The sequence below is a fragment of the Mytilus trossulus genome, chromosome 14 (genome assembly GCF_036588685.1).
Source record: "Mytilus trossulus isolate FHL-02 chromosome 14, PNRI_Mtr1.1.1.hap1, whole genome shotgun sequence".
Classification (NCBI taxonomy): Eukaryota; Metazoa; Mollusca; class Bivalvia; order Mytilida; family Mytilidae; genus Mytilus; species Mytilus trossulus.
Genome location: NC_086386.1, coordinates 37512567 through 37539230, shown reverse-complemented (window position 1 = coordinate 37539230; position 26664 = coordinate 37512567). Strand labels below are relative to the sequence as shown.

The 26664-nt window shown below is 31.2% G+C and overlaps 1 protein-coding gene across 1 annotated transcript in view; it reads left to right on the top strand.

Annotated features, from left to right (window-relative positions):
- LOC134697715 (protocadherin Fat 1-like) overlaps positions 1-22615 on the top strand; it is a 133322-nt gene extending 110707 nt beyond the window's left edge. Inside the window, exons 16-36 of the mRNA XM_063560000.1 lie at positions 39-247; positions 643-772; positions 1061-2112; positions 2516-2678; positions 3038-3271; positions 3568-3716; positions 3993-4230; positions 4589-4803; positions 5381-5512; positions 5798-5932; positions 7679-8729; positions 9303-9476; positions 9849-10012; positions 10503-10905; positions 12288-12434; positions 13075-13251; positions 13820-14017; positions 14995-15495; positions 15858-15971; positions 17616-17651; positions 19385-22615. Coding sequence (XP_063416070.1) covers positions 39-247; positions 643-772; positions 1061-2112; positions 2516-2678; positions 3038-3271; positions 3568-3716; positions 3993-4230; positions 4589-4803; positions 5381-5512; positions 5798-5932; positions 7679-8729; positions 9303-9476; positions 9849-10012; positions 10503-10905; positions 12288-12434; positions 13075-13251; positions 13820-14017; positions 14995-15495; positions 15858-15971; positions 17616-17651; positions 19385-20139 — 6377 coding nt within the window. The 3' untranslated portion in view covers positions 20140-22615. The remainder of the gene's footprint in view (positions 1-38; positions 248-642; positions 773-1060; positions 2113-2515; positions 2679-3037; positions 3272-3567; positions 3717-3992; positions 4231-4588; positions 4804-5380; positions 5513-5797; positions 5933-7678; positions 8730-9302; positions 9477-9848; positions 10013-10502; positions 10906-12287; positions 12435-13074; positions 13252-13819; positions 14018-14994; positions 15496-15857; positions 15972-17615; positions 17652-19384) is intronic.
- The last annotated feature ends 4049 nt before the right edge of the window (positions 22616-26664 follow it).

The following is a 26664-nucleotide window of genomic DNA, read 5'->3' as shown; positions in this document are numbered from 1 at the left end:
GTGAATAACATTGAATAAGAACATACTATCTATTACAGGTGAAATATTTTCTGAGTTTGATTTTGATCGAGAGAAGCGTGATTTCTATCAGATACCCATAGCAGTAACAGACAATGCTGGGAGAATAGGATTCTCAATGGTAGAAGTTACCATAAGGGATCTCAATGATAATCCTCCACGCTTCCTTAGAAACGAATATAAACTGGTTGTCTCCCCTGATGCTGCTATTAACTCTTCTTTTGCAAAGGTAATTTTGTAATGAATTTTAATTATGTTATAAAATATTTTTGAAAATTCCAACATTCTAATTATAACTCTTCACAAGAGACCAAATGACACAGAAATTAACAACTACAGGTCACTATACGGCCTTCAACAATGACCAAAGCCTATACCACATTGTCAGGTAAAAAAGGCCCAGAAGCGACAAGTGTAGAATAACTCAAACAGGAAAACTAACGGCCTAATTTATGTAACTTTTTTTAATGAATAAATTTTAAAAAACTTATGATCTGACAAGAACTTACTATATTTTGGTCAGAATTTATTCTTTTCCTTTTCCTTTTTGAACTATTTATTGGTTAGACTATAGCAATATTTTAAAATGCATATTACATAGATTTTTTCTTTCTAATTAAACAGATTGAAGCTGTGGATATGGACAAAGGACCAGGAGGACGAGTGAGATATGAATTAGCTAAACCTGAGAAACTGTTTAACATTAATCCTTATACTGGTGATCTCATTGTCAAAATGGATTTGAAGGAATTTGGTAATTATAAATGCTTTAACACTACATTTAATAAAAGTTACATCTAAATTTTTCCAATGCTCAATATATGTGAAATACTTGCAATTTGACATTAGGCACAAACCAATGAAATAGATTCAACTCAGTTTTGTATAATAGCAGAAAAAAAGAAAAATGGAAATATGATCTTATAAGAAATTCATATTTGAAATTAAAGAGCCAAAACAAAGAGAATAATCATCAATTAATTATACAAGTGCATTTGATTTAAAAAAAAATAAATAAAAAATATACCTTCATCTTTTACAGCAAATCAAGTGTACCAGTTCTTTGTTCATGCTATAGATGAAGGTGATCCTATACTAGACTCATCAGTTGCTGTTCAAGTTTATGTCATGGGCAAGAATGATATTGCACCAAGATTCCAAGCTTCTAAGAAAATGATTTTTACAATATCTGAAGATGAAACAGTATTTAGTCGTCTTATTGTTGCAGAGAGCCATAATCCAGTAAAGTACTACATAATCCATGGTAATACTCCCGATACAAACTATCCTCCATCATTTGAAATCAGTCACAGTGGTAAACTGAAACTGCTTAGGAAATTGGACTATAACAATGTTCAGAAATATCAATTATCTGTACAAGCCAAGACTACCAGTTCTCCATCGTTGTATGATTATGTGGACGTTATAATTATAGTCACAGATTCTAATAATAAAGATCCTGTGTTTGAATCAGACGAGTATCACACAATGGTCATAGAGAATAGTAAACCAGGGGACCATGTGATCCAGGTACGTGCCACCGATGAAGATTCAGACTTTGAAATCAGATACAGTTTTGGGGAGGATAGTAGTGGAATGTCTAAAATATTTGACCTTGACTCAATATCTGGCTGGATTTCTTTGATTAATCCATTAGATAGGGAAATCACTGACCAATATAATTTCACCATTGTTGCCACTGATATTAAAGCTAAAACAGAACAGAAGAGTTTCACAAGAGTCCTTGTGGATGTGACAGACCAGAATGATAATCCACCTATCTTCTCTCGTCCATCTTACATTGCCGCTGTAAATGAAGGAGCTGACTTGGGCACCGTAGTAACAGAACTGTCTACCACAGATGAAGATATAGGAGCTAATACCAATGTAGAGTATATAATCGTTGATGGGGATAAACTTGGAAAGTTTCATGTGCGAGGAACAGGGGAAGTAATTGTGAATAAACCACTGGACCGTGAAACAGATTCCCTATACACACTGGTTGTAGCTGCTACTGATGGAGGGATGTCTACTATGACAAAGATTACCATCGAGATACTTGATGATAATGACAACGATCCTGTCTGTGATGAGGTTTGTATAATACATGATCATACATTATTAAGATAAATATTGGGTTTTATTTGAATACGGAAGATTTGGCTGTTAACTGTTTTTGCATCATTATGTTTGAATTGTGTTTATTCTTCCACACTTTTTTGTCGGGAGGTTGTAGTTCAACATTGTAGAACTGTTGATATTGTTAGTATAGATCTGTTTTTCTCAAATTAACACTTGATGTTTTTCAAAGAAAAATATGTACATGTATTTAAAAAAATATCTAGATGTATATAGATTAATTTGTCTAAATGGAAATTAAATGGTATTACCTATAATTGTTTAATCATCAGATAAAAATGCTCTACTGTAAGTGCATTTAAAACTATGTAATGACAGGAAATCTAACAGAAATTCTTATAAATATTTTCTATTGCAGCCCATTCATCCATTAATCCTGTCAGAAGAAAAATCAGTGGGAAGTATAATAGTTCGTGTCAAGGCAACCGATGCAGATGATGCAGCAACTGTCCATGCAGAAATTAGCTATGTAATTAGGGCAGGCAATGAGAAACAGAAATTTAACCTCGATAAAAGTACAGGTGAGCTAATAAAGAGATTCAGATTTATTTAGAATTATAAAAAGAGCATTACTTGTGTTATGATTGTCAATGAGACAACTCTTCACAAGACCCCAAGTGACCCAGAAATTAACAACTATAGGTTATTGTATGGTATTCAACAATGAGCAAAGCCAGGACCCCATTGTCAGCTATAAAAGGCCCCGAAATTACAAAGTTGGTTTTGTTATTTGAATATTTTTAAGCGATTCATACACAATATATCTGTATTAGTTTAAAAAAAACTATGAAAGATAAACATAATCTTTTAAATAGAAGACAATTACATAAGCACTCAAATTACTAAATTAAATTGACAAACCGATATCTCTTGTTTTCAGGTATATTGACTGTAAAATCTGAACTTGACAGAGAAGAAATTGACAATTACCACCTGTCAATCAATGCTGTGGATGGAGGAGGCAGGTCATGTGACATTGATGTATTTATAGATCTGAGTGACATCAATGATAACAGTCCACGGTTTATTGACATACCTGAGACTTTCCAGGTGATAGAATCCACACCAGCAGATACATTGTTAATGAGAGTTAGAGCAGTTGATGATGATTTAGGTAAATATGATAAAGACATGAGAGAAAATATAACAGTAATTTAACCCTGTAAAAGCTGAAGCTGAATTTTTCATTTCTGTTCACTAACTAAGTTTGCCTCAACCAAATAATATGAAACTTATATTTAATTTCTATTGCTGCAAAACTCTGATTTGTTTAAATTTGGGTATATAATGAATTGACTTCAAGCCCAGGACAATGAAAATACTTTGTTTACAGTTTTTAAAGAATATTAATTTTTATTATCTAGTGGCATATTTTATGCACATTTAGGTAATTCTGATTTGCATTTTCAGGTATAAATAGACAAGTAAAGTACAATCTGAAAGATGATGCTGATGGTAGCTTCACACTGGACCCAGAAACAGGGGTTATAACTCTTGTGAGTTCCCTTGATAGAGAAAAGAAAGATCTGTACAAACTAATGTTGGAAGCCTATGACATGGTGAGTATAATTGATGTGTTAAATCTGCCTTTTTAATTTAATCTCAGTACATTATGACAGTACCATTAAAGATATAATTATTTATCTAAATAAATCATCCACATATTTAAGAATTTTACATATTACCATTGCTCAGGTGTTGGAAAGAAATTAATATAAATCTTTAGAATTAATCTATTTTGCTGTTATAAAAGTAACACTGATTAGTTTAAAAACAAATAAATAGGGATAAATGCCAGTTACCATAAAATTTTACAATTGAAATGTATATTTTAGGGAAATCCAAGCAAGACAGGAGAAGTCCTTCTACAAATAGCTGTTCAGGATGAGAATGACAATCCACCAGAATTTGTACGTAGTAGTTACATTGTATCAATCAGTGAGGATGCTGCTGTTAATTCTGACGTGATAGCAGTCACAGCGACCAGTAAAGACATAGGAGTCAATGCTAAGATGTTATATATGATCTCAGCGGGAAATGTGGACGGACATTTTAATATTGACACTGATACTGGTAAGTCATAGATATTTTTGTTGTTGTGCAAGCTTTTTATGATCATAAATATTGTTCATCTCACACCAGTGATTCATAAAAAGAACCATTTGAGGAATTTTAACTAATCAAGATTGGGAATTTTTGACACATAACTGGAAATATTGCTAATGTTATAAAAGAAAGAAGACTTGCATAAAAAGTCAAATCTTCCTGTCAAAAAAGGAAAAAAATGGGGAAAAAAGACTTAAAAATCTTCAGAAGAAATTTACTAGATGATAGATTTAGGATATTTCCCAAAGTCAAAACGTTTGTCTTGCATATGATCATGTAATCAGGTGTAAATCAAGATATCTTAATTTCATAATTTAATTTTCAGGTATGCTACAAGTGGCCAAGACCTTAGACCATGAGACAACATCAGAATATATCTTGACCATCATTGCCCATGACAGATCTTCAGCCCCACTGAGTAGTTCCACGTTTGTTACTATAAATGTAACGGATGTCAACGATAACCAACCAGAATTTGTACAGAATCCATACAAAGTTACTCTCAAGGAGGATGTCCCTATTAATGAAGTCATTTTACATGTAAGTTAAGAATTTTCTGAAGCATTGTTTTAATTTAATTGAGGATAGGGTTTTTCTATTAAAATTACTTTGTACACCTGGTAGTTCACAGATATATAATGGTTGCATAAAACTAGGGGGAAGAAAGAAAAATGTTTTCATTAGAAATGCTCTAGTTTGGTTACTGTATCACAGGTTTTTTCCATAAAAATTATTCTGATTGCAATCGCTTGGTTCCGTGGTACAAATAGAAAACAGCTTTTCATTGAAGTTTACCAGTGATAATGAAAATGAAATTTAACTTATTAATTTGGTTTTGTTTAAATGAAAATGTTATAAACAGCAAAATTGTTTAGGGAACCAATTTGCACATCTCATATTTAAGACGATAAGGTGATAACTTTAATAAAACATATTTTAAAATTACAGATTGATTGATTGATTGTTGGTTGCTTTACGCCGCATTAGCACAAAAAGGCTATATCAGGGCAATTAAAATTACAGAGATTATCAAATCTTTAACAAAGTCAAGGGCAGGTAAATCCAATAGACAAAAAAATGTATAACTTTCAAATGATTTTTGAAATTTAATTTGTAGTTGACAGCCTTGGATGCAGACACCAACTCCATCATCCTGTATTCTATCATCAAGGGAAATACAATGGATAAGTTTGATGTCAATCCTAAAGATGGAAAACTTCTGATAAAGAATGCACTAGACAGAGAAATGGTATGGCCACAATTAACTGATTTAAATTTTAGAAGTAATGAAATTACTTTAGAATAATTTTTATAATGAAAGTTTATTGTAAAATTCTTAAAATTTTTTAATTTTTTACATTTTCCAAAATATGTCATTTGAAAAGCAAAGTTGAAAATTAAATTACCTTTGATAGTATTAATGAATAATATTCTGTGTTGTTTGTATTTTATAAGTTTAGAAATATGACATAACGATATCAGTTCACTGAAGTGTTCAGATTCAGAGTATCATGTTATTGATAATGATTTTCAGGTAAACAAATTTGAGTTGACCATAAGGGCATCAGATGGATTATTGAGCAGTGAAACAGTGGTCAATGTTGATGTATTAGATGTTAATGACTGTCCACCCAAATTCTCTGAAGCCAACTACTCAGCTGTGATACAGGTAAGTCTTGGCAAGTAAATTGACCAATGGTCACTTTCTAGCAAACCTTCTAATAAAAAAAAAAATCTATTTAGATTTGGTCATCTGACCTATACAGCTAGTTGGGTATCTGTAACACATGTCCACAATTTTCTTAACCCTTTTATACAGCATTTACTTTTGCATTGTATGGCCGGAAATTTTTCAGAATGCCTGTAATATTCAGTTTTGGCAAATAATTAGTGATAAGGGTCTTTAAGTTTTTTTTTATAGAGGCATTATTTAAGATTTGCAGTTCTGTTACCAGAAAATAAGTTAAACAGTTGCCTTTCTAGTGTAAAATATAATTTTCTTAAATACATTCAATCTTTTTGTGAGTTTTATTTGACTGAATAAAGGTTATAAAACAATGAATTTTCTTATTGGTATTTAAAATTTCATTTATGGATAAATTTTATGCCAATTCATTTATGTATGAAAGAACCTACCTATTATTTTTACCAGTGGTATTTTCTTCAAACTATATTAAAATATCTAGTTAAAATGTTTATATGCATGTGTTTATGGTAAAGTCTTTGTCAAGTGTTATCATGTACTTAAGACTTCACATTATCATGTAGTTTCACCATTCATCATTGCTTATTTGCATAATATTATGCCATTCACTGCATTCACAGAGACCACGCGAGGGGAATGTAAGTAGAATGCCACGCACAGAATGTGCATGCCACGGCATGACCAAACAAAATTTCCTATTTGCTTTATTATACAATTTAAGACAAATCATCACAGTTTGTTTTGAATAAAAAAGATCTTGTTATGTTGCCCATATTTTTTTGTATTGTTAAATAATGTGCATACTTGTTGTAGTAAACCTTGAATTGTTCAATATCCTGAATTAGATTTTTTTTCTTTAAAATGTACCATATATAATCAAGATAAAAAAAACAATGACAGAATTAGAATTTTATTTTTTTAAAGTTAAAAATTATTAAAAATTACTAGAAAAATATTATTTAAATTTTGAATGAAAAATCGACAATAAAAGACATGTGTCTTCCCCCTTTTTCTTTTTCTTTTTTTTTTAAAGTAAAAAATATTGAAGTTAACTTAAGTTCAAAGGAAATTATATAACAAGGTTTACTTTATATCTGTTTTGTATTGCTTTCTATGTTTACTGTTAAAAATTTTAAATGTATATTGTATAGTACCATAAAGTGTTGTCACGGGACAAAAACAGCACAAAATATTTGACTTAATTTTAATATAGTTTGCCCAATATGAGCATGAGTCTGATTGAGTGTTCCATGAACCTGGTTTTCAATCACCACATAGTTTGTACTTGCATGAATATAGATTCCTTTACCAAAAAAAAAATCAGTATAAAGTCATGTTTCAGATTTATATATGCATTGGTCTGTGCATGCATTGAAAAGAAATGATTGTTAGATGTAGTCCCAATATTGGTAAAAAAAACATAGACTTAAATTTTTAGAACTTTGAAATTACAAAACACAGTAGACTTGGAAATAAAAAAAGTGCTAAAACAAAACACACACAGAAACTTTAATCTTATATTTCCAAAATAAAGTTAAAAAACAAAAATCTGTTTGATTTTGATATATGTAATATAAAAAATAATGACACGCTACCCTAAAAAGACAGAAAATGGACAGAAACAAATATTATATGATATATTTATGCGTTAATATTAACAACTATCTGTCCTGATTTTGTTTACTAACAAGTTATTGTGTATTTAAACAGGAGGACAGACATGTTGGATATGAAATTCTGTCATTCTCGGTGACGGACGATGATTTACCACCCAATGGTGAACCTTTCTCCTACGACATCGTCAGTGGTAACAAAGGAGGGGAATTCATGGTCAACTCTAATGGTGTATTGACCACTGCCAGGAAGTTCAATCGTCATGTTCAGGACATGTATAATCTTGTGGTCAGAGCTTATGATTTCGGAAGTCCTCTACTTCATTCGGAAGTTCCAGTCGTGATTGAAATTATTGAGCAAGGCAATAACCCGCCAAAAGTTTCCGATATTGACATTTCAGTGATGTCATTCAAAGATTCTTTCCCTGGTGGTATAATTGGAACATTAAATGCTGTGGATGAGGACATATTTGACGAGCTCACTTTTGAAATTATTTCAACAAATAAGAATCTTTTTGATATAGATAAATACGATGGTAGGATAATGGCATTTAAAAACATTGACCCAGGAAGGTATAACGTTAACATTAGTGTGACAGATGGAAGATTTCAAAGTTATGGAATCGTCAGTGTTGAAGTGGTTGGAATTTCAGATGATATGATCAAAAATTCTGTAACAATACAGTTTCATAGCCTTAGTGTGGAAGACTTCTTTAATAAACATCTTAAAGATTTTAAACGTGTTTTGAAAAGAGAACTGAATGTTAGGTCAAGGGATGTTGAAATCATTAACGTACAAACATCTAAATTTGCATCATCTTCATTTGGTAAAAGAAGGAAACGAGACGTTAGCCCTGACCTTGATGTTCTCTTTGCCATCAAAAGAAACCAGAATACATTCATTCGTGGAAAACCTCTTAGCAAAAAAGTGGGAGCAGCTGTTCCAGCCATTGAACAAGCACTCCAAGTAAAAGTCATCAAGGTGTTTGGTGACATATGTACACACAGTTCCTGTAAGGAAGGCACATGTGAAGGATACATTGAGTTTGACTCTGACAATCTGACACCAGTACGTATGGGGAGTAAGAGTACCGTCACAGCTCGTCATCGATACTTATACAAATGTGTGTGTCCTGATGGGTCAACAGGTAAGGTTATAACATATAAACTCTTATTTACAGAAAATTAATTAATAAATCAAATTGTAAATCTTAATGTGTTACGATTGTGTTCACAGTTCCATGGTTTAAAAATTTTATGATAAGCAAGCATCACACTTGTATAAAAAAAGTATAAAAAAAGTATGTCTTCCTTTTCACTTTTGATACACAACTAGATACTGTGGTATGTTATAGTTTATCACACAGTTACAATTAGGTGATGTCTGAGGCTTAAACCTTCTTTTAATGAGATTATAATTTTCCCATTTATCTTCAATATGATTCTTATTCATTAAAGACCAATTGTATGCAAGTGGATATTTTCTGTTAATAATTGGCATAAAAACAAACTCTTTAAAATTGAGAAAGGAAATGGGGAATGTGTCAAAGCGACAACAACCTGACCATAGAGCAGACTACAGCTGAAGGTCACCAATGGGTCTTCAATGTAGCGAGAATTCCCGCCCCCGTAGGTGTCCTTCATCTGTCCCCTAAAAAAATATGTATACTAGTACAGTGATACTATAATACTTTGTATAATATGATGACTTAATGTTTTAGATGACAGTTGTGATAAGATACCAGCAGTGTGTCCTTCTGATGCCTGTCCAGATACTAAGATGTGTAAGATGAATTCTGACCAGAGGGGTTACCTATGTGTGTGTCCCCCGGGGATGGCAGGACAACACTGTGATGAGCAGGAGAACTTCTGTGCAGACTCCAGCTGTAGAATAGGTAGGAGTCTCACAAAAATTGTAACACATGTTTGTCTGCTCCCACTTTGAAGAAGAGAGAAAATATGTTTTGTGCTAAGAATCTAGAGACAGCCAAAACTACTAAACATGCTTAGAGTGCTGTAACTGAAAAGGGGCATTAAAAGTTAACTAAGTTGTTCAAGTTCAGCTTTCACTCTGATTAAATTGATAAAAGTAACAGACTAGTCTAGACTTCAAAATAAAGGAATAAAGTATGGTCAATGTAAAAAAAAGAAACATAAAAAGTAAGGACATAACTAAGATTAATTTTGGACTACATTTGTAAAACATGTTTGTTCAAAATAATTCATATGATGCCGCTGTAACTAAGTTAATGTTTGTGTAATTTCAGGAGATAAGCCAATGACATTCTCTGGTAAGAGTTATGCCAAATGGACCTTACAGGATGCCTTTACAATAGAGCAGAAACTGACATTGTCCCTGAGAATAAAGACCAGGAAACAGGTGGCTACTATCATGTATGCTAAAGGCAAAGTGGACTATAGTATTCTAGAGGTAAAATAAATACATGTTATACATGCATTGGTGTTTAAAACAAACAACATTGATTTTAAAATTAATTTTAAGACTAAGCTTTTTCCCATTTCTGAGCAGGAGTCTTTTCAATAAAAAAATAAAACAATCAAGATTGTTGAATTCATATATCTAGTTATATTAGTAGATAGATATGAATGAATGAATCCTAATTTGTTGTAAACTAATTTTGAATTAAGTTTGTATTTAGTTTGAGTTTATTAAAGGTACCTTTTTTGTCGCATCCTGCATCCATACTGCATATCTGCATTTGATTTTAAGAACAATTAAAGTATAAATATTGTATTTACTTGTGGAACAAAACCATCTTATTGTTAAAAAATATGTGGGGTAGCAGTAATGATTAGTTGTGTGTGCATATTTGAACAATTCGGGTATATGCACCTAATTAACTCAAGTCATCAAAAATTTCCCTGAGTATAATATCTTTTTTTTCTAATTTCTACTTTAGATATACAATGGCATGTTACAATATAGATTTAACTGTGGCAGTGGTGAAGGGATTGTTATCATCCCATTGTTGATCAGTGACGGAGAATGGCACACTGTCATGGTGGAACGATTTGGTAAAACGGCCGAGCTCATTTTAGACCACACATACTCAAGTATGACCATGTCACCAGGGACTAATGATATCCTTGACCTTAAATCTAACAATGTATTCTTTGGTGCTGAGGTTGAGATTTACAATGGTTACTCTGATATCAGACGAGGGTTTGAAGGTTGTATGGAGAACATACGATTGTACAATGTACGACTGCCATTTGATGGAAGTAATGCTGTTGCTTTAGATCAAGAGTTCAAGTATCTACAGTTTCACTGTAAAGACACTTACCAGAGCCCTACTGGAACAAGTATGTAGATTTCAAGTATTTTTACCTTGATTTTTTTTATAGAAATTTTATCTGTTTAAATCTTCATGCATCTGAATAAAGTAGTATTTTATAATTAAAATATAATTATTGGTTGGTGCTGTCAGATGAAATATGCTTATGGGCTTCATAATTATGGGTGGGCGTATTGCTTTTCCGCTATTTTTTCAAAGTCCCATACGTTTCCGCAAATTTGATATATACGTTTCCGCAATTTGTATTTATTACTTTTCCGCAAATTTACCTGGTAAATTAAAAACATTTGAATGTACATGTATGATAAATTATTTATTTTTTCTTTCTAATAAAGAAAATGTTCTGATCTCAGTATAGCTACAATTAACTAGATATAACTACTGACTCGGGTAAGGATGAGTTAAACTTCATTGAGAAATCTTTGGTTTGGCTTACTTGCCAACTGACATGATTGAAGAATGCTTTGTTGAATTAATTGCCGATGCTCAATCTGACGATAAATGCATGAGGTCTGCCAATTATATATTGGAATTTTATATAAATGGCAATTGAGATTTCCACCAACCATTTGGGCATCACCTCTACCTGAAGGAGCAGTTTTACGCGAACCATCCTACCATATTTGTCTTTGTCGATGTGTTATTGAAACTGAAGACAACATCTTACATAAAGATGAGAACTCTAACTGTAAAAGCACCCGTTCGGAAATATGAAAAGGTGAAGATGGCCTTCCTTCCTGAACAAAATACAAAATTTGAAAACGGTGAATGTGCTTATATGGACTTTTTACGACGTGTTGGCTACAAATATTCTGCCAGAACTGACTTATGACCTCATATCAAGATCTTTTTGAACATACGTTTTCATACATTTTAATGATGCATTTTACTTACATGTTATGATGACCTTTAACTTAATACATATTTGATTTTTTATTATAGCTTTGCTTTCGATCAATAGGTATTCCTTAATTATTTTGCGGAAAAGTAATAATTTATTTTTTCCGGAATAGTTACTTTTTTTCCGGAAAAGAAAGATATTTTTTTGCGGAAACGTAAACTTTTTTTTCCGGAAACGTCATCTTTTTATCGCGGAAAAGTAATGCCAATTTGCGGAAACGTTAAACGCCGATAATTATGACTAATATAATGACATCTTGAAGCATCTTATAACATTCAAATTCTCGTTAGATAGGTAAAAATAATAGCTTTCTATAAGGTGTAGTGTTGACAAACATAGACATTCTATCTTCAATATTAAAACAAGAGCAAAACAACTTCACCTTATTTTCTGTAATATAATGTTTTGACCTTGTAACAAACCAGTAGTTTGAAACAGTTTAAAAATTGATGCACCCCCATGGCTTATTCTGAAAATTTTCATTCTAGATATCTGTAGCACCTTTCCCTGTGATAACAATGGAAACTGTGAAGTGTCAGGCAGTAGTTATATCTGTACCTGTTCTGATAGATTCTATGGGTCACGATGTGAGATAGACAGAGATCCATGTGCCAATAGTCCTTGCAAAAATAAAGGTATGTGTCATTCTAGTCTCTACCATAGAATATGGAAAAAATTACTTCAATTTGTATTCCTGAAAAAAAACCCAGAAATGTCCATAATATATTTGAAATATATATATTTGCTTCTTGAGAAAATCTTTCCAAACCTTATTGGAACAATTAGAGATTGACTGTAACAGTTCTGATATTGTAGAGGAGGAAGTTTGTCCTAAAAAAGGCATAAGATATTTGTCACTGGACATAAAGCCAACCATAATATTCAGTGAAAGTGGTGGTTTGATTCAGTTGAACAACATTATGAACTTTCCATTTTCAATAAACTCAGCCATTTTAGTTATAATTAATTATCCAACGGGACATGATGATTTATTTGAGCAGTCAAACATATTTTTTTTTTACATGTGTGTGTATTTATATTTATATATGCCACACACCCCCACCAATAATTTTGTTGCAACTAAGAAATAATTAACAATGTGCAGGTCCCAAGTAGGAAAGTAATACATGTACCAGTAATGCCATATCAAATATTTATGGATGTAAAAATTTGTTCAACCCGTGTATTCACGTTGAAACTTCATTCCTGGACTCTAAATGTAAGAAAGAATAAGTTAAAAACAAATGCTATATTTTCATTTTGTATGTGTTTCAGGCCAGTGTATAAACAAGAAAGATATCCCTAATGATTTTGAATGTAGATGTCCTTCACCTTTCCGTGGTAAATTCTGTGAATATGGCAAATACTGTTCTGAAGATACCTGCCAAAACAATGGCAGCTGTGTGGAAGGACCGAAGGCTATGGTCTGTAACTGTTTAGGGGGATTTGAAGGTAAGATTAAACTGAAATTAACGAAATTCCATAGTTTGATAAAGTGATGAGATTGTTTCTATGAATTATAGAAAGGGAGAAAACTTGGTTTATGCTTCTTCTATTATTTTGTGTTATTTGTGTATAGACTAATTAGTATTGTTACTATTGGTAAAGAAAAGAAGATAATTATGAGATTAGATATTTGCATATACACTAAAACTAACAACACATTTCCTGTTTCCATTCTCAATTTTAAAGAGAGAAAAATTCAAACAAACAAGAAGCGCAAGAAGTTGCAATTAAAAAAATAAGTAATGGTGAAGAAAATTGAAACCAGAAGTGAACCTCCTGTATTAGCCCATGGGCCAATACAGCTTTTTTTCCGTACTGCACTGATTTTTACGCATTGTCCCTTGTTTGAAAAGCAATATTAACTCTTGATTTATAGTGAAAGTGAAACGTTATCAGTATTGCTGTAATAGGGCTGATTTGCTCATATCATTTAATAATATTATTTACAAATGGAATACTTTTCTTGTAAAGGTAAATGCATGTAGATCTAATAATTTGTTGCTATTTTTTACAGGTGAAAATTGTCAGAAGATAGTGAGTGCATGTAGATCTAACCCATGTCTGAATGGAGCCACTTGTCACAATGCAGACAATACCTATATCTGTAACTGTACAGAGAAATCAGCTGGGCGGAACTGTGAGGAGCTTATTACACCGCACATGATCTCTAACTCAGCTGGTATTACACAGGAGGAACTCTTTATTATCATTGGTTAGTTCAGTTTTTGAAAAATAGGATAATCTTTATTTCAAACATTTGTGTTTCCAAACAGGATATTATAAGATAATGATAAAAAAGATACTTGATCTGTGACCTACATATGAACACATTTAGGCCTAAAATAAAATATTGTTTGTTTCCCCAATCCCAACAGACCCTGCAAAAACAGTGCTACTCATAAAATTTTAATGTCAAAACTAAGTGCATTATTATTTTATTCATTTCCAATTTCCTGGCTTGATGGATTGTACGATATTGTTCAAGCTTTTTGGAAAAATAAAATTATTTCCCTACCTACCTTCCAACACCTGTCTTGGCAGGGTTGGGATTGGGGAAACAAACAATATATTAATTTAGTTCTTAGTTTTTAATCTTTTTCTAATAATTGAAATATTATTGTAGATTTATGTATTCTTTTAATGGAATTTTATAAATTTATAAAAATTAGGAAGTTTTAAATTTTAAATAGATCCTTTTAAAATGTAAGATTGAAGAGTTTCGCCACTAAGCTGATTATTTTTACATCATAATTTGCAGTAAATGCATTTAAAAAAAATATGCACAATCCATTATATTTCTAAAAAATTGAATATAAAATATTTTTTTAAATTCTAAATAATTATATTTTTTTATTTGAAATGGATATGTTGAAAAAAAAAAGTACTAATTACAGTGTTAAATTAAGTGTTGTCAAAACAAGGTAAAGTATAACATATGGCCTGTTTATTTTAAACATGTGAAAAACTTATTATCTTCTTGTGATTGGTTGAACATTTAATTAATGCAATTTAAAAAAAAAATATTGTATATTTTTCTGCATTTCTCTATTAGTTGTAGCTACTGCAAGTAACATGGATGATGAGTTATACATAGGTATGTTAAGAAATAACTTCTTAATGACAAATATATATTTTTATAAAAAAATCATTTTGATAAAATCATTTAAAATCTTTTTCATTATCTTTCAGGAGTTGCTGGTGGAATAATTGTTCTTGCTTTCCTATTTGTTGCCATCCAATGTATCAGACGTCGTCAAAACAGTCGCTATGGTAACATCACATTGGGGATCCCAACTGACGAAACAGACGTAATGTTACGTTCGTTAAAGGAAGATAATTGTAAAAATGGCATAAAGAAAAGTAATGTTGATATCACTCATCCACCTCCGAGTCCACGACCACCACCAGTGCCAGACAGACCAGCGTCATACACTCCCAGCAACCATGATTCCCTTAACACTTTAAATAACTTTGACAATGTTAGAAATTACGGAAGTGCGGCTGACGAGTTAGAAAACATTCAAAACATTCCATATTATGCTGAGTATTTACAAACATTTGCCCCACTACCTCGAATGGTTGCTAGTCAGGCGCCATCTCTAGCACCTCTTCCTTCATCCAATCCTGCGTCTGATACAGACTCTATACAGAAGACACCATGGGAGATGGATAATATGCTGGAACATACAGGTATACCTTGTTTATTTAGAATTATAAGAATATAACTTGTCATTTTACAGGTGATGTATTTATAAGAACATTACTTGTCATAACAATTCATTCTCAGTCATGGTATTTTGTTGAATAAGGAGTATTCATATTTGATTTTTTTTTTTTGTCATTGAGAAGAATGTACAAAGGCAGACAATTCAAAAAGACTTATTCAAACTGACATAGATAAATGAATAACGGAAAACATCATTAAGACAAGCAAATTTACACAAAACATTATCTTTGTGTTAACAATTATCTAATGTTTTGTATTATAAGTGATATAACTGCTATATTAATTAGCTATTGTTATTTTAAAATGACCTATTTATGATTTACAGATAAAAATCATCCTGAGAAACTGTACATTAAGAATATCCCTGGTCCACAAGTAGGACCACCAGATAATGTCTCATTTAGCAGTTTACCTGTATCAGAATCCGAGGATGAACCAGGTGAGATTACCTATAATCATAATTATCAATGTTATCATGTGTATTAATCATGATTACGATCACATGGGATGGTTTGACTTGATGCCACAGCTTATTCATTGTATGCTAGGCTTACAATGGTATCATTGAAATAATTATTGATAATATTTTATATATATATTTTCTAAAATTTGATAGAAATTTAATAAAGAATATCTAAAGCTTTTCTTTTAGGAATCGGATCTATCTTTTTTAATGTCTTTAATAATAAATTTTTTTCTTTCAAATTGCAACACAAATAGTATACCAATATGGGGTATTTTGAAATAGTTTTATGATGCAATTCAAAATTCACTGGTTATTGAATGTTGAAAAAATTTAGAAAATATTGAATCAAAATCACTACACAACTGGTATACAAATTTGCAATCAAAACTTTTTTATACTTTTCTTTGATAAAAATTCACTAGAACAAATGTTTTCATCACTAGTAGATAAATCTGAACTATAATATAGCACCCTGTTTATCAATAGGTCTACACACGCTTTAGCTTAATGAATTTAGCTTTAAAGGAACTTTTGAATCATCGGGGCTAGCTCATCGTATCATTGTAATCACTGCACACATATCATGTTTCATATATTGTATTACTCTGTGTAAAATGTAAGTTTTTGTTGCTGTTTAAATTGAAATATAATTGAAATGCATTGCTGGATGTTATTTATCGCCTTAAATATTACGAGCTTGTCATTTAAAGATATTTTTTTATTTCTCATGTATACAATAGATACACCACTTCTCGTTTGAACACTTGGTAAGAAACAAAATTGTGTACAACTAAATTTCCAAAATTTAAAATTCCTTTTGTTTTATTTATTTAATTAACTGTTTTGAGGGAGGTTTCAGCTTTTGCATGAATTCATTCGCAGCTTTGTTGGTTTCAGAATTTTTGGTGGACTGCAGGAAAATGTGTTCAAAATTCTCCCTAATTATAATTTCTCCCTCAAATGTATACACATATGTATATTATCTCTAGGGCAAACTGACAGCAAAAACAAACAGATTGTTATATTAAATCACAAAATTCTCCCCCTATTTTAGATATTATTCAAGTAGACGAATACCGTAGTTGTGTTAAGCTAGAAAATATTTTGTCTGTACATAAAGACATTTGTATGATACATACTAAAAAAAAAAAGGACAAAGCCTAAATTTTCCTGGAGCAGATAATAAATTTCATCACATGTTTTAAATTTGATCAGATCATCATAGCACTCATCATACTTTGATTTCTTTCACTTTATAATAATTGATATATTCTCTATGACAACCTAAAACCGTGTTTGCTAGTACTCCCCCGGGATATGGTTCTTATAGAGACAAATACTGAATCTTGTTATATGTAGAATGATTTTTTTGTTAATAAATAAAAAGGGAATACATTGTTTTACACAGAATGTAATATTAAAAAACATTACAGTAGAAAATTTTACTGTATTTTTACCAAGTTGAGGCATTGGGTGTTAACAATTTTTTTTTTTTTTTTTTTTAATTTTCCAATATTTTTAAAAGTCCATGTTTTTTTTTATATTTTAAAATAGTAAAAAGTCATTCTGCATGATATATTGCCAATGTGATAACACAACACTTCTTTTTCCATGCAGCTGCATCAAAATCAGGTAGACGAAAGAAGCGAAAAGGTAGCCAATCAGAGCTAGGCATGCTCTTTACGCTTGGCTTCATCCATGATATAAGTCAATATCTGTTGCTTTTGGAAAACCTCAAAAAGAATAAATAAGAAAATATACCAAAAATTTGGCCATTTGAATAGATAAAAATCTTGACATTAGATATATCAGTTTAGGGGTATAACTTAAGCAACAGATTTGGCATATGTCTAACAAAAGCTATATTGTATTTCTAAGCAGAATTTCCATTTCGCATGTTTTATTATTTATTACAATTCTAGTAACTATCTTGCAGTATCTATTTAAGTTCTGCCTTTATTATTACGTTTTCTGTGTATATTGCATGATATTATATTTTCACACATATTTGGAAATATTACATTTCTATATAAATTGGGGTTTTCTATATATCTCTTGGTGATTTCTGCTAGAACCATTTACCTATGGTAATCCTGAACATTTTGGTAAATGTATTTTTATGTTTTTATTGACGAGGTATGTGTTATCATTTCTGCTAGAACAAACTGCTAGTTTTATCCAAAAAAATGTCTTTATCAGGTTTTTTAAATGAAAAAAATATTGATAGCATGATAAGAAATTTTGAATTTTTATAATGTATGGAGAAAATACTGTCATATTTCTAGAGCAAAAGTAGTAATATTTTACAACCTCTTGATATTTCTTGTACGATTAATTTAAAAAAAACAACATGTTATATAGAAACATATGATGCAATGAAAGGACTATATAGTTACTATAGTTACCTGTATGATGTTAATGTTTATTGAAAGTAGTTTAGACTTTTATTTTTGAATGTTTGTAAAATTAACTCCTCAAGCACAAGATATTAATTTCTTTATTCAATTTTCTTTTATTGTAAAATCCAATTGTAACTTGTATACAATAGTATAAGGTAGCTGCAGTCATTAGAAGAAATAATAATATACCTTACAAACTGCATTTCGTACTTTAAATCTTAAACCCCCATTATAATTAAGTTAAGTTAAGTTTTAAGTTATATGCTTGTTTCCTCAAAAAATGAATCTTGTAAACTGAAAGTGTTGAGTTTCCTTTCTTTTCATTTAGATATTGTTTTGGGCGAAACTCATAAAAATCAATTACATTGTATAAGCCACTGTTTGCTAGACAGCAATATTTAGACCAATTTAATCCATACTCTGCATAAGTTTGTTGTCTAACATTATAGTACATTACAATTTATATTGTTTATTAAATTTTTATTAGCTGTTGCCTAAAACTAATTGCATCGCCTGTAGTCCAACCTTAATTTAAAGAAGGCAAGATTCCTATCAGTAGCTATGTATTAAGTCCTGCCTAGAGGCTATTTTGAAAAAGTGTTGTAATTTAGAGTCAAATCAGTAGCTTTATAAATTCCTGCATAAGAAAATGCTAACTAAAATATTTATTTGCCACAATACATACTATAAATTTCTTGAATCAGTGTTAATGTATTCTGTATTGACAGATCCTTCAATTAATAAAAAATCTAATTCTATTTTCAAGTAGATAGTTTGGTTTCAGTTCAACTATACACAGTTTACCTATTTGATTTTAAGTATCAGTAAATTTTACAAGACTTTAATCCGCTTAACATATTTCTGCTTTGTGAAATGATATGTTATATAATATAATATCGAAACTGCTCGTTAGTAAAGAAATATTCACAATTTTATTTATGCCATGCCATAACTGTTTCAACATCTTTTCTTGTGATTATTTTTCAGATTATCACTGGGATGCTTCAGACTGGGCCCCTCGTCCATCTTTACCAAATATCAGTGAAGTACCAAACAGAGAATGTCCTGACTCACCAAGTTCTAGTCCCCATAGTAACGAGTCTAATGAACATGCTGATTGTCTGCAACACCATTACAATAATGACGTTTACACCGATGGAGAAATGATCGAATCTGAATATGTTGGTGACTCAGAATATGCAGACAATGAGGGTGACACCGACCATTACTTAAATCCACCAAATTATCAAGAAATATTTTCTCAATATGTAAACAATGATGATTCACCAAATCAAGACATGAGTTACGAGCTTCCAGAACACAATTTCGGTCAGCATCCAAATAATTATTTACCAATGTACAATTTAAATGATGAATCTCGTGATGAGTACAGTGACAATGATAATTTCCCCGATCCTCCGGAAGAATTTCGAGGAGGAGAAAATCGTGTTTGTCAGTTAAGTGAGGATGACTTGGATGACAATGATGAAGTGGTGCATTATGGGTTTCCATCACAACAACCATTACTTGGTCTCCAAGGAAACATTACAGACAGTGAATACAATGTGCGATCATCCATGATTGATTCTATGGGAGGTTATACGTCAACAAATGCTTCAATGTCAGACATTTCAGGACTTTGTGAAATTGAAGATAGCGAAGTGAACTTTAGTGATGAAAGTGGGGATGAAAACAATGAAAGAACACCATTGAACATTGATCGTCTTCATACACAAGTGTAATCCAAGGACAAGTTATATGACCTTGATATTGTGTTCAATATAATGGTTACCATGACCACATTAGGTTGTGATGGACCAATCAGAAGTCCTCCATTTTTTTCATTTATTTATAACCACTGGTTGTAAAATGTCTGCTTAGACAAATAGTTATAAATTTGGTGCTATAAATACACCTTTCTCATCAGACACAATATAGCCTTACTTTTAGGGGCAAAAAGATCTGTTTTTAACCACGAATGTCAGTCTTGCATTTGTTTTAATATAAAAATGACTTTTTTTATGGTTTTCATTGTTTTTATCATTCAGTTCATATTTTTTCATATTGTTTCATAAAAAGTAATTATTATGATGACCAATTTACCTCATCAAAATAAATCTTACAGCTTTTTGACATTGCTTTAAGATGATGTTAATGAAGCTAACTGCCAGGTTGTTCTATTAATTGGTTTTGTATGGTGACAGAAGTAATTGACTTTGTGATCATGGTTGTAGCATCAGTCTTTCACACATTTTTTATCCATTTTGTATGACCTCGATTTTTTTATTTGTAACTAATTGCTTTGTCATCATTTCTGTTGATGCAGGATGTTCAGATTAACCTGTAAGATTTAAAAGATTAGAATACATGTACAGTTAAACCTCATTTGTTTTAAATAATGAAATTAAGGTAAAAAAAAAATATTAATACATGTTTGCTTATAAAAAATGAGGCTTTGGAAATGCTAAAATTAAAAAAAATAAGAATAGGATAATGGAGTGAAAAATAAACAAAAGAGAGAAAAAATATGAATAAAGAAATAAAAACGCCACATTTAGTCCTTAAAATAAGGATTTACTGTATGTTATCTGTGACAATACAAATATATATTTTGCCAAAATTTGTTTATACCTTTGTTGTGTTATTCAACTAGATATAGATGGTTGTTTGACTAATTGTCAGGTGACCTATTGTCATGTGACTTATTGTCAGGTGACGTGTTGTCATGTGACATATCGTCATGTACTGTTGTTAGTGATCAGTTTGGTTGTTTACATTTTATCAGATGTATTATACTGTTGTTTTCCTCTGCTCATGCAAATTTATTACCTCATTTGCATAAATTTGTATATTTAATCAAATGCAGTTGTTACATGACATTTCATATGTTGTTGGTTTCAGGAACTGAGATCATTTTTGTAATTTTTGTAACAAATTGGACATTTTATTTTGAATTTCTGAACACTTTAAAAAAATTATACAAAAAGGTTGTGCTTTTAGTGAACCAGCAGAAAAAACATTTTTTTAAACCACATTTTTATACAAAAAATAAAATGGAAACTTAACAACATGCATATATTTTAGGGCAGAAATAAAATGGAGGAAAGTTTAATTCTAGATTCTAGATGTATAGTAGAAACACGTTAAGTGCAATGGTTGAGAGGTTGTATTGTTTAAGTGCTTAATAACTGTGATAAAAACTTAACAAATTTCTACATATTTTTTCTAGAACAATTTTATAGCAGGAATTTCCATATTGAGAGTAATTAAGCGTAAAAACAAATTTATATTGACAGGATAAATTATAACATGACACAAATTGATTTAATTATATGCCTCCATATCATATATAAGACAGCAGGGTTATATACGACCTGTGTTCAAGCCAATGGGAGTTTAATGTCTCATTCTTCATTCAAACATTGGGAATCGTAATGATTTTAAAATGTACATTGTTTCATTCACTGATAGATTTTCTCCAGAAGAACTTTTAGGCCTAATAAAATAAGATGTGTATTTCCTAATCCCATACCGTCAATATTTTTTAAGCGTAAAGATAGCCTACCGGAATTTTTTTTTAAGCACTGTTAAAGTCAGAATGTCCCTCCCGTAGACTCAATGTAAAAGAAAAAATAGTAAAATAAAAAAATCTGTACCTATCTTCCTTTGTTTTTCAAAGTTTTAACAGGTCCAACACATATTATTTTGTTGGCCTTATAGAAAGTAACTATGAAGGACTTAGTAAAAAAAAAAACATCCATAAATCTTGATCAGTGCTTATCAAATTGTACTTTAGTTTGTTTTTTTAATATTTCATATTCATCTGTTCATTGCCTGATATAAACTTTACTTCTGAATAATGATACATGTGGTTGCTTGCAGTAAAAGGCCAGTGAATGTAAAGTGTATTTTAGAAATTTATTCTGATTTATAACAAATTTATATGGAATTTGTACATACAAATTTATAAATCATATTTTCATTATGATGATTTCATGACATTTTTACATTCATAAGATTTGTACACAGTGGAGAGTGTATTTTATGATGAAAGGTTTTTTTTGTTGAATGTATGTTTTAAATGTGATTTACATTATTTTTATAGATAATGTGTGAATGATATTTTTAAGTTTTGTGATTGTGAGCTTCAGGTTATGAACCTTAGTATTGTGTTGATGTAAATAAAAAAATGACGAAATTAAAATTTATAAAACATGAGGTCTGCAACTTAATTTTTACAATTTCTGATAGGAATTTATTTTTTTAGTATTTTGTTCTCTTTCTGATTCAAAAAAAAAGGGACTATGTTTCCACACTAATGTTCTACTTTCCGTTTAGAGACCTTTCTTGATTCTTTGGTTTTGTCATTATAATGCACACCTTCAAAAATTTGAAAGCACATATTTCATTGGCTGATGTTATAATTACCAGAACAAAAATAGACTAAGCATTGTCAGATCCAATCATATAGTTATCTTCTACCATATGTATATAGACTTTCAAGGGGTAGAAAGCACTTTTGATAGTAAGAGGCCTTATGTTTTCTATTCTGTTGTGTTCCTTTGTTATCCTGGCCATTCATTCAGTATCAGGTAACAATTTTTGGTCAAGATTATTATCCAGGAAGTTGTGGTCACATCTACTTCAAACTTAGTAAACAGGTTTATTTATATTATGATGTGAACTAAAATTAATAAATGGTATATGCTAAATTATGGTTCTCAACATAACATAGTTGCTCTAAACATAGATAAAACAAGTAAAATACCACCTTAGCAGTTGTCATGCAAAAATGCTTTGAAAAATAACAACAAGGTTATAGATTCTTAGCCTTATCCTTCAAATGTCCATGAAATCTTCCTGTTAGGGTGCCAATTCTCCCTGTTTGCAGTGTTTGGCTGCCAGAGAGAAGTCCTTCTCCCTATAATTCTAAAGTGTGGTGACCCTTGCCTGAGAAAAAAAAAACAAGATGTCACTTTAAGCCATGGCGTTGTCAGTTTATTTTCGATTTATGAGTTTGACTGTCCCTTTGGTATCTTCCGTCCCTCTTTTTAAAGAAATTAAGCATGAAGTTATTAACCACATAAATCCAAAATTAATGTGTAAATGTGTGTTTTGAGGAGAGATTTAAAATTCTGTACATTTCTGAACATATGATATCTTAGAAATACTATCATCAACCATCAATGACAATTATTGATATAACTCTTAATGTAAATAGGAATTTGCTAACTAAGTAATATGGGCTTATACCAATGTTGAAGGCTGTACAATGACCTATAGTTGTTAATTTCTGTGTCATTTGGTCTCTTATGGAGAGTTGTTTTATTGGCAATCATACCACATCATTAAATTTTTTTGCCCCTAGATAATAGAGGAGCATTATGTTGTCGGGTCTGTCACGCTTCTGGTTCAAGTCTAGGTAGGTTTTGAAACTTGAAACTTAGTACATATGTTCCCTTTGATATGATCTTTCTAATTTAAATTTCAAATACGATTTTTTAACCTAATCTCACGGTCCACTGAACATAGAAAATGATATTGCGAGTGGGGCATCGTTATCCTATGGACTCATTCTTGTTATTTATTTAAAATTATATTAGCAGAATGATCAGACATACACATGATACTTTCTGTTATCACAACAAGGTATTATTCAAGTTGTCTAGGCTTAACAAAAACAATGATGAAATTTGAAAAAAAATAGGCAGGACAGGAGTTTTGAGTAAAAAAAAAAGGCAGGATGAGACACTTGCAAAAAAAAAAAGTCAGGACGACAATTTAGGTAAAAAAAAGTCAGGATAAACAAAAAAAAATGCAGGACCGAACAGAGTGAAAAATAAAAAGGCAGGACAGAGATTACAGCTAAACAAAATGCAAGACAAAATTTTTCATCCTATCCCCCGCATAAAAATCAAATGGTAGCTCCCTTAGATCAATGAGACGGCAACTCAACCTACACAAGTTAGCAAATGACATCTAGTGAGAAACAGTTGTCAACAATTCACATGTGTTTATACAATGTATAAAATTTGGAATAAATCAAACAGAAAACTATCATTACAAAAAGTTGATTTAATAGTATGGATTAAAAAGTCTCAAGCGTCTATTGAAATTCGACAGAATAGACCAGCTGAGATTTGAGGTTCATTCTCGAACTTTTGACTCAAAATTTTCCTACACATCTTAATCAGAGACATATATACGTTTCTGTCTATAGTATTATATAAGCTCAAGACAGGTCAAACTAGCAAACTGTATCACCGGACGGCTATCACTACGACAGATTGTCGGATGATCTGTTCCTGGTTGCCATTACTATGTACAGCATATGTGTCCTGATCACTGTTGTCTTGCTGGCAATCCTGCCTCTCAATGTACTAATTTCTTGTTGTTCTACTCTTAGACTGCTATAACACTGTCTGCATGGGTACCAAAGAAGTGTTAAGGAGATGAAAATCACACTTGTGATTACTGATATTTCATGTTCCCAGAGTCAAACACCTAAATAAAAAGAAGTATACAGTTTGGTGAACAAATTATTTAATATCGGCATAAAACAATGTGGGCAGAAGCCGGTATAGAAGTGTATTTTACAAACCACTCTGATAAAAGGACATTTGCCACGACATTATACCAGGCAGGAGTCTCAGAACAAGAAATCACGAACAGAACAGGCAATAGGTCAGTTGAGAGTGTGAGGCAATATAAAAGGTTTCCAATTAGATTTCAAAGGATATTTCAAATATCATTGAACTGAAAACAGTTTGTCACAAATAAAATGTTAAATTTGTATTCACTAATGAGACAACTAACCAACACAAAAGTTTCAGGGTTGAAAAATATTACAGAAATAAGTGGGGTGTTTTGTACGGAAGCGTATTAGCGCCACCAGAGACACATAATACGTCTCTGGCGCCTCACAACTTTTTTTTTGAAATATTTCTTCATTTGTTTGCGTTTAACGCAAATATCTTGATTTCAATTATTCATCAAGTTTTGTATATGTGTCCGTCTGTCATTCATTTCGGTTGTGATCTACTAGTAGATTAAACTAGAGGCTCTAAAGAGCCTATGTCGCTCACCTTGGTATATGTGAATTAAACAAAGGAAGCAGACAGTTCATGACAAAATTGTGTTTAGGTGATTGTGATGTGTTTGTACATCTTACTTTACTGAACATTCTTGCTGCTTACAATGATCTCTATCTATAATGAACTTGTCCGTGTAGTTTCAGTGGAAAATGTTAGGAAAAATTTACAAATTTTATGAAAATTGTAAAATATTGATTATATAGGACATTAACTTCTTAGGGGTCAATTGACCATTTTGGTCAATTTGACTTATTTTTTAGTCTTAAATTGCTGTACATTATTACTGTTTACAGTTTATCTCTATCTATAATAATATTCAAGATAATAACCCAAAAACAGCAAAATTTCCTTGAAATTACCAATTTAGGGACAGCAACCCAACAAAGGGTTGTCCGATTCATCTAAAAATTTCAGGGCAGATAGATAATGACCAGATGAAAAATTTTAGCCCCTTGTCAGATTTGCTCTAAATGCTTTGGTTTTTGAGTTTTAAGCCAAAAACTGCATTTTACCCCTATGTTCTATTTAAAGCCGTAGCGGCCATCTTGGTTGGTTTGCCAGGTCACAAAACACAATTTTTAAACTAGATAGGCTTATAATAATTCTAGCTATGTTTGGTAAAATATGGCCCAGTAGTTTCAGAGGAGAAGATTTTTGTAAAAGTTAACTAAGATTTACTAAAAATGGTTAAAAATTGACTATAAAGGGCAATAACTCCTAAAGGGGTCAACTGACCATTTTGGTCATGTTGACTTATTTGTAAATCTTACTTTGCTGAACATTATTGCTGTTTACAGTTTATCTCCATCTATAATAATATTCAAGATAATAACAAAAAACAGTAAAATTTCCTTAAAATTACCAATTTAGGGGCAGCAACCCAACAATGGATTGTCTGATTCATCTGAAAATTTCAGGGCAGATAGATCTTGACCTGATTAACAATTTTACCCCGTCAGATTTGCTCTAAATGCTTTGGTTTTTGAGTTATAAGCTAAAAACTGCATTTTACCCCTATGTTCTATTTTTAGCCATGGCGGCCATCTTGGTTGGTTGGCCGGGTCAAAAAACACAAATTTTAAACTAGATACATCAATGATGATTGTGGACAAGTTTGGTTTAATTTGGCCCAGTAGTTTAAGAGGAGAAGATTTTTGTAAAATTTAACGCCGG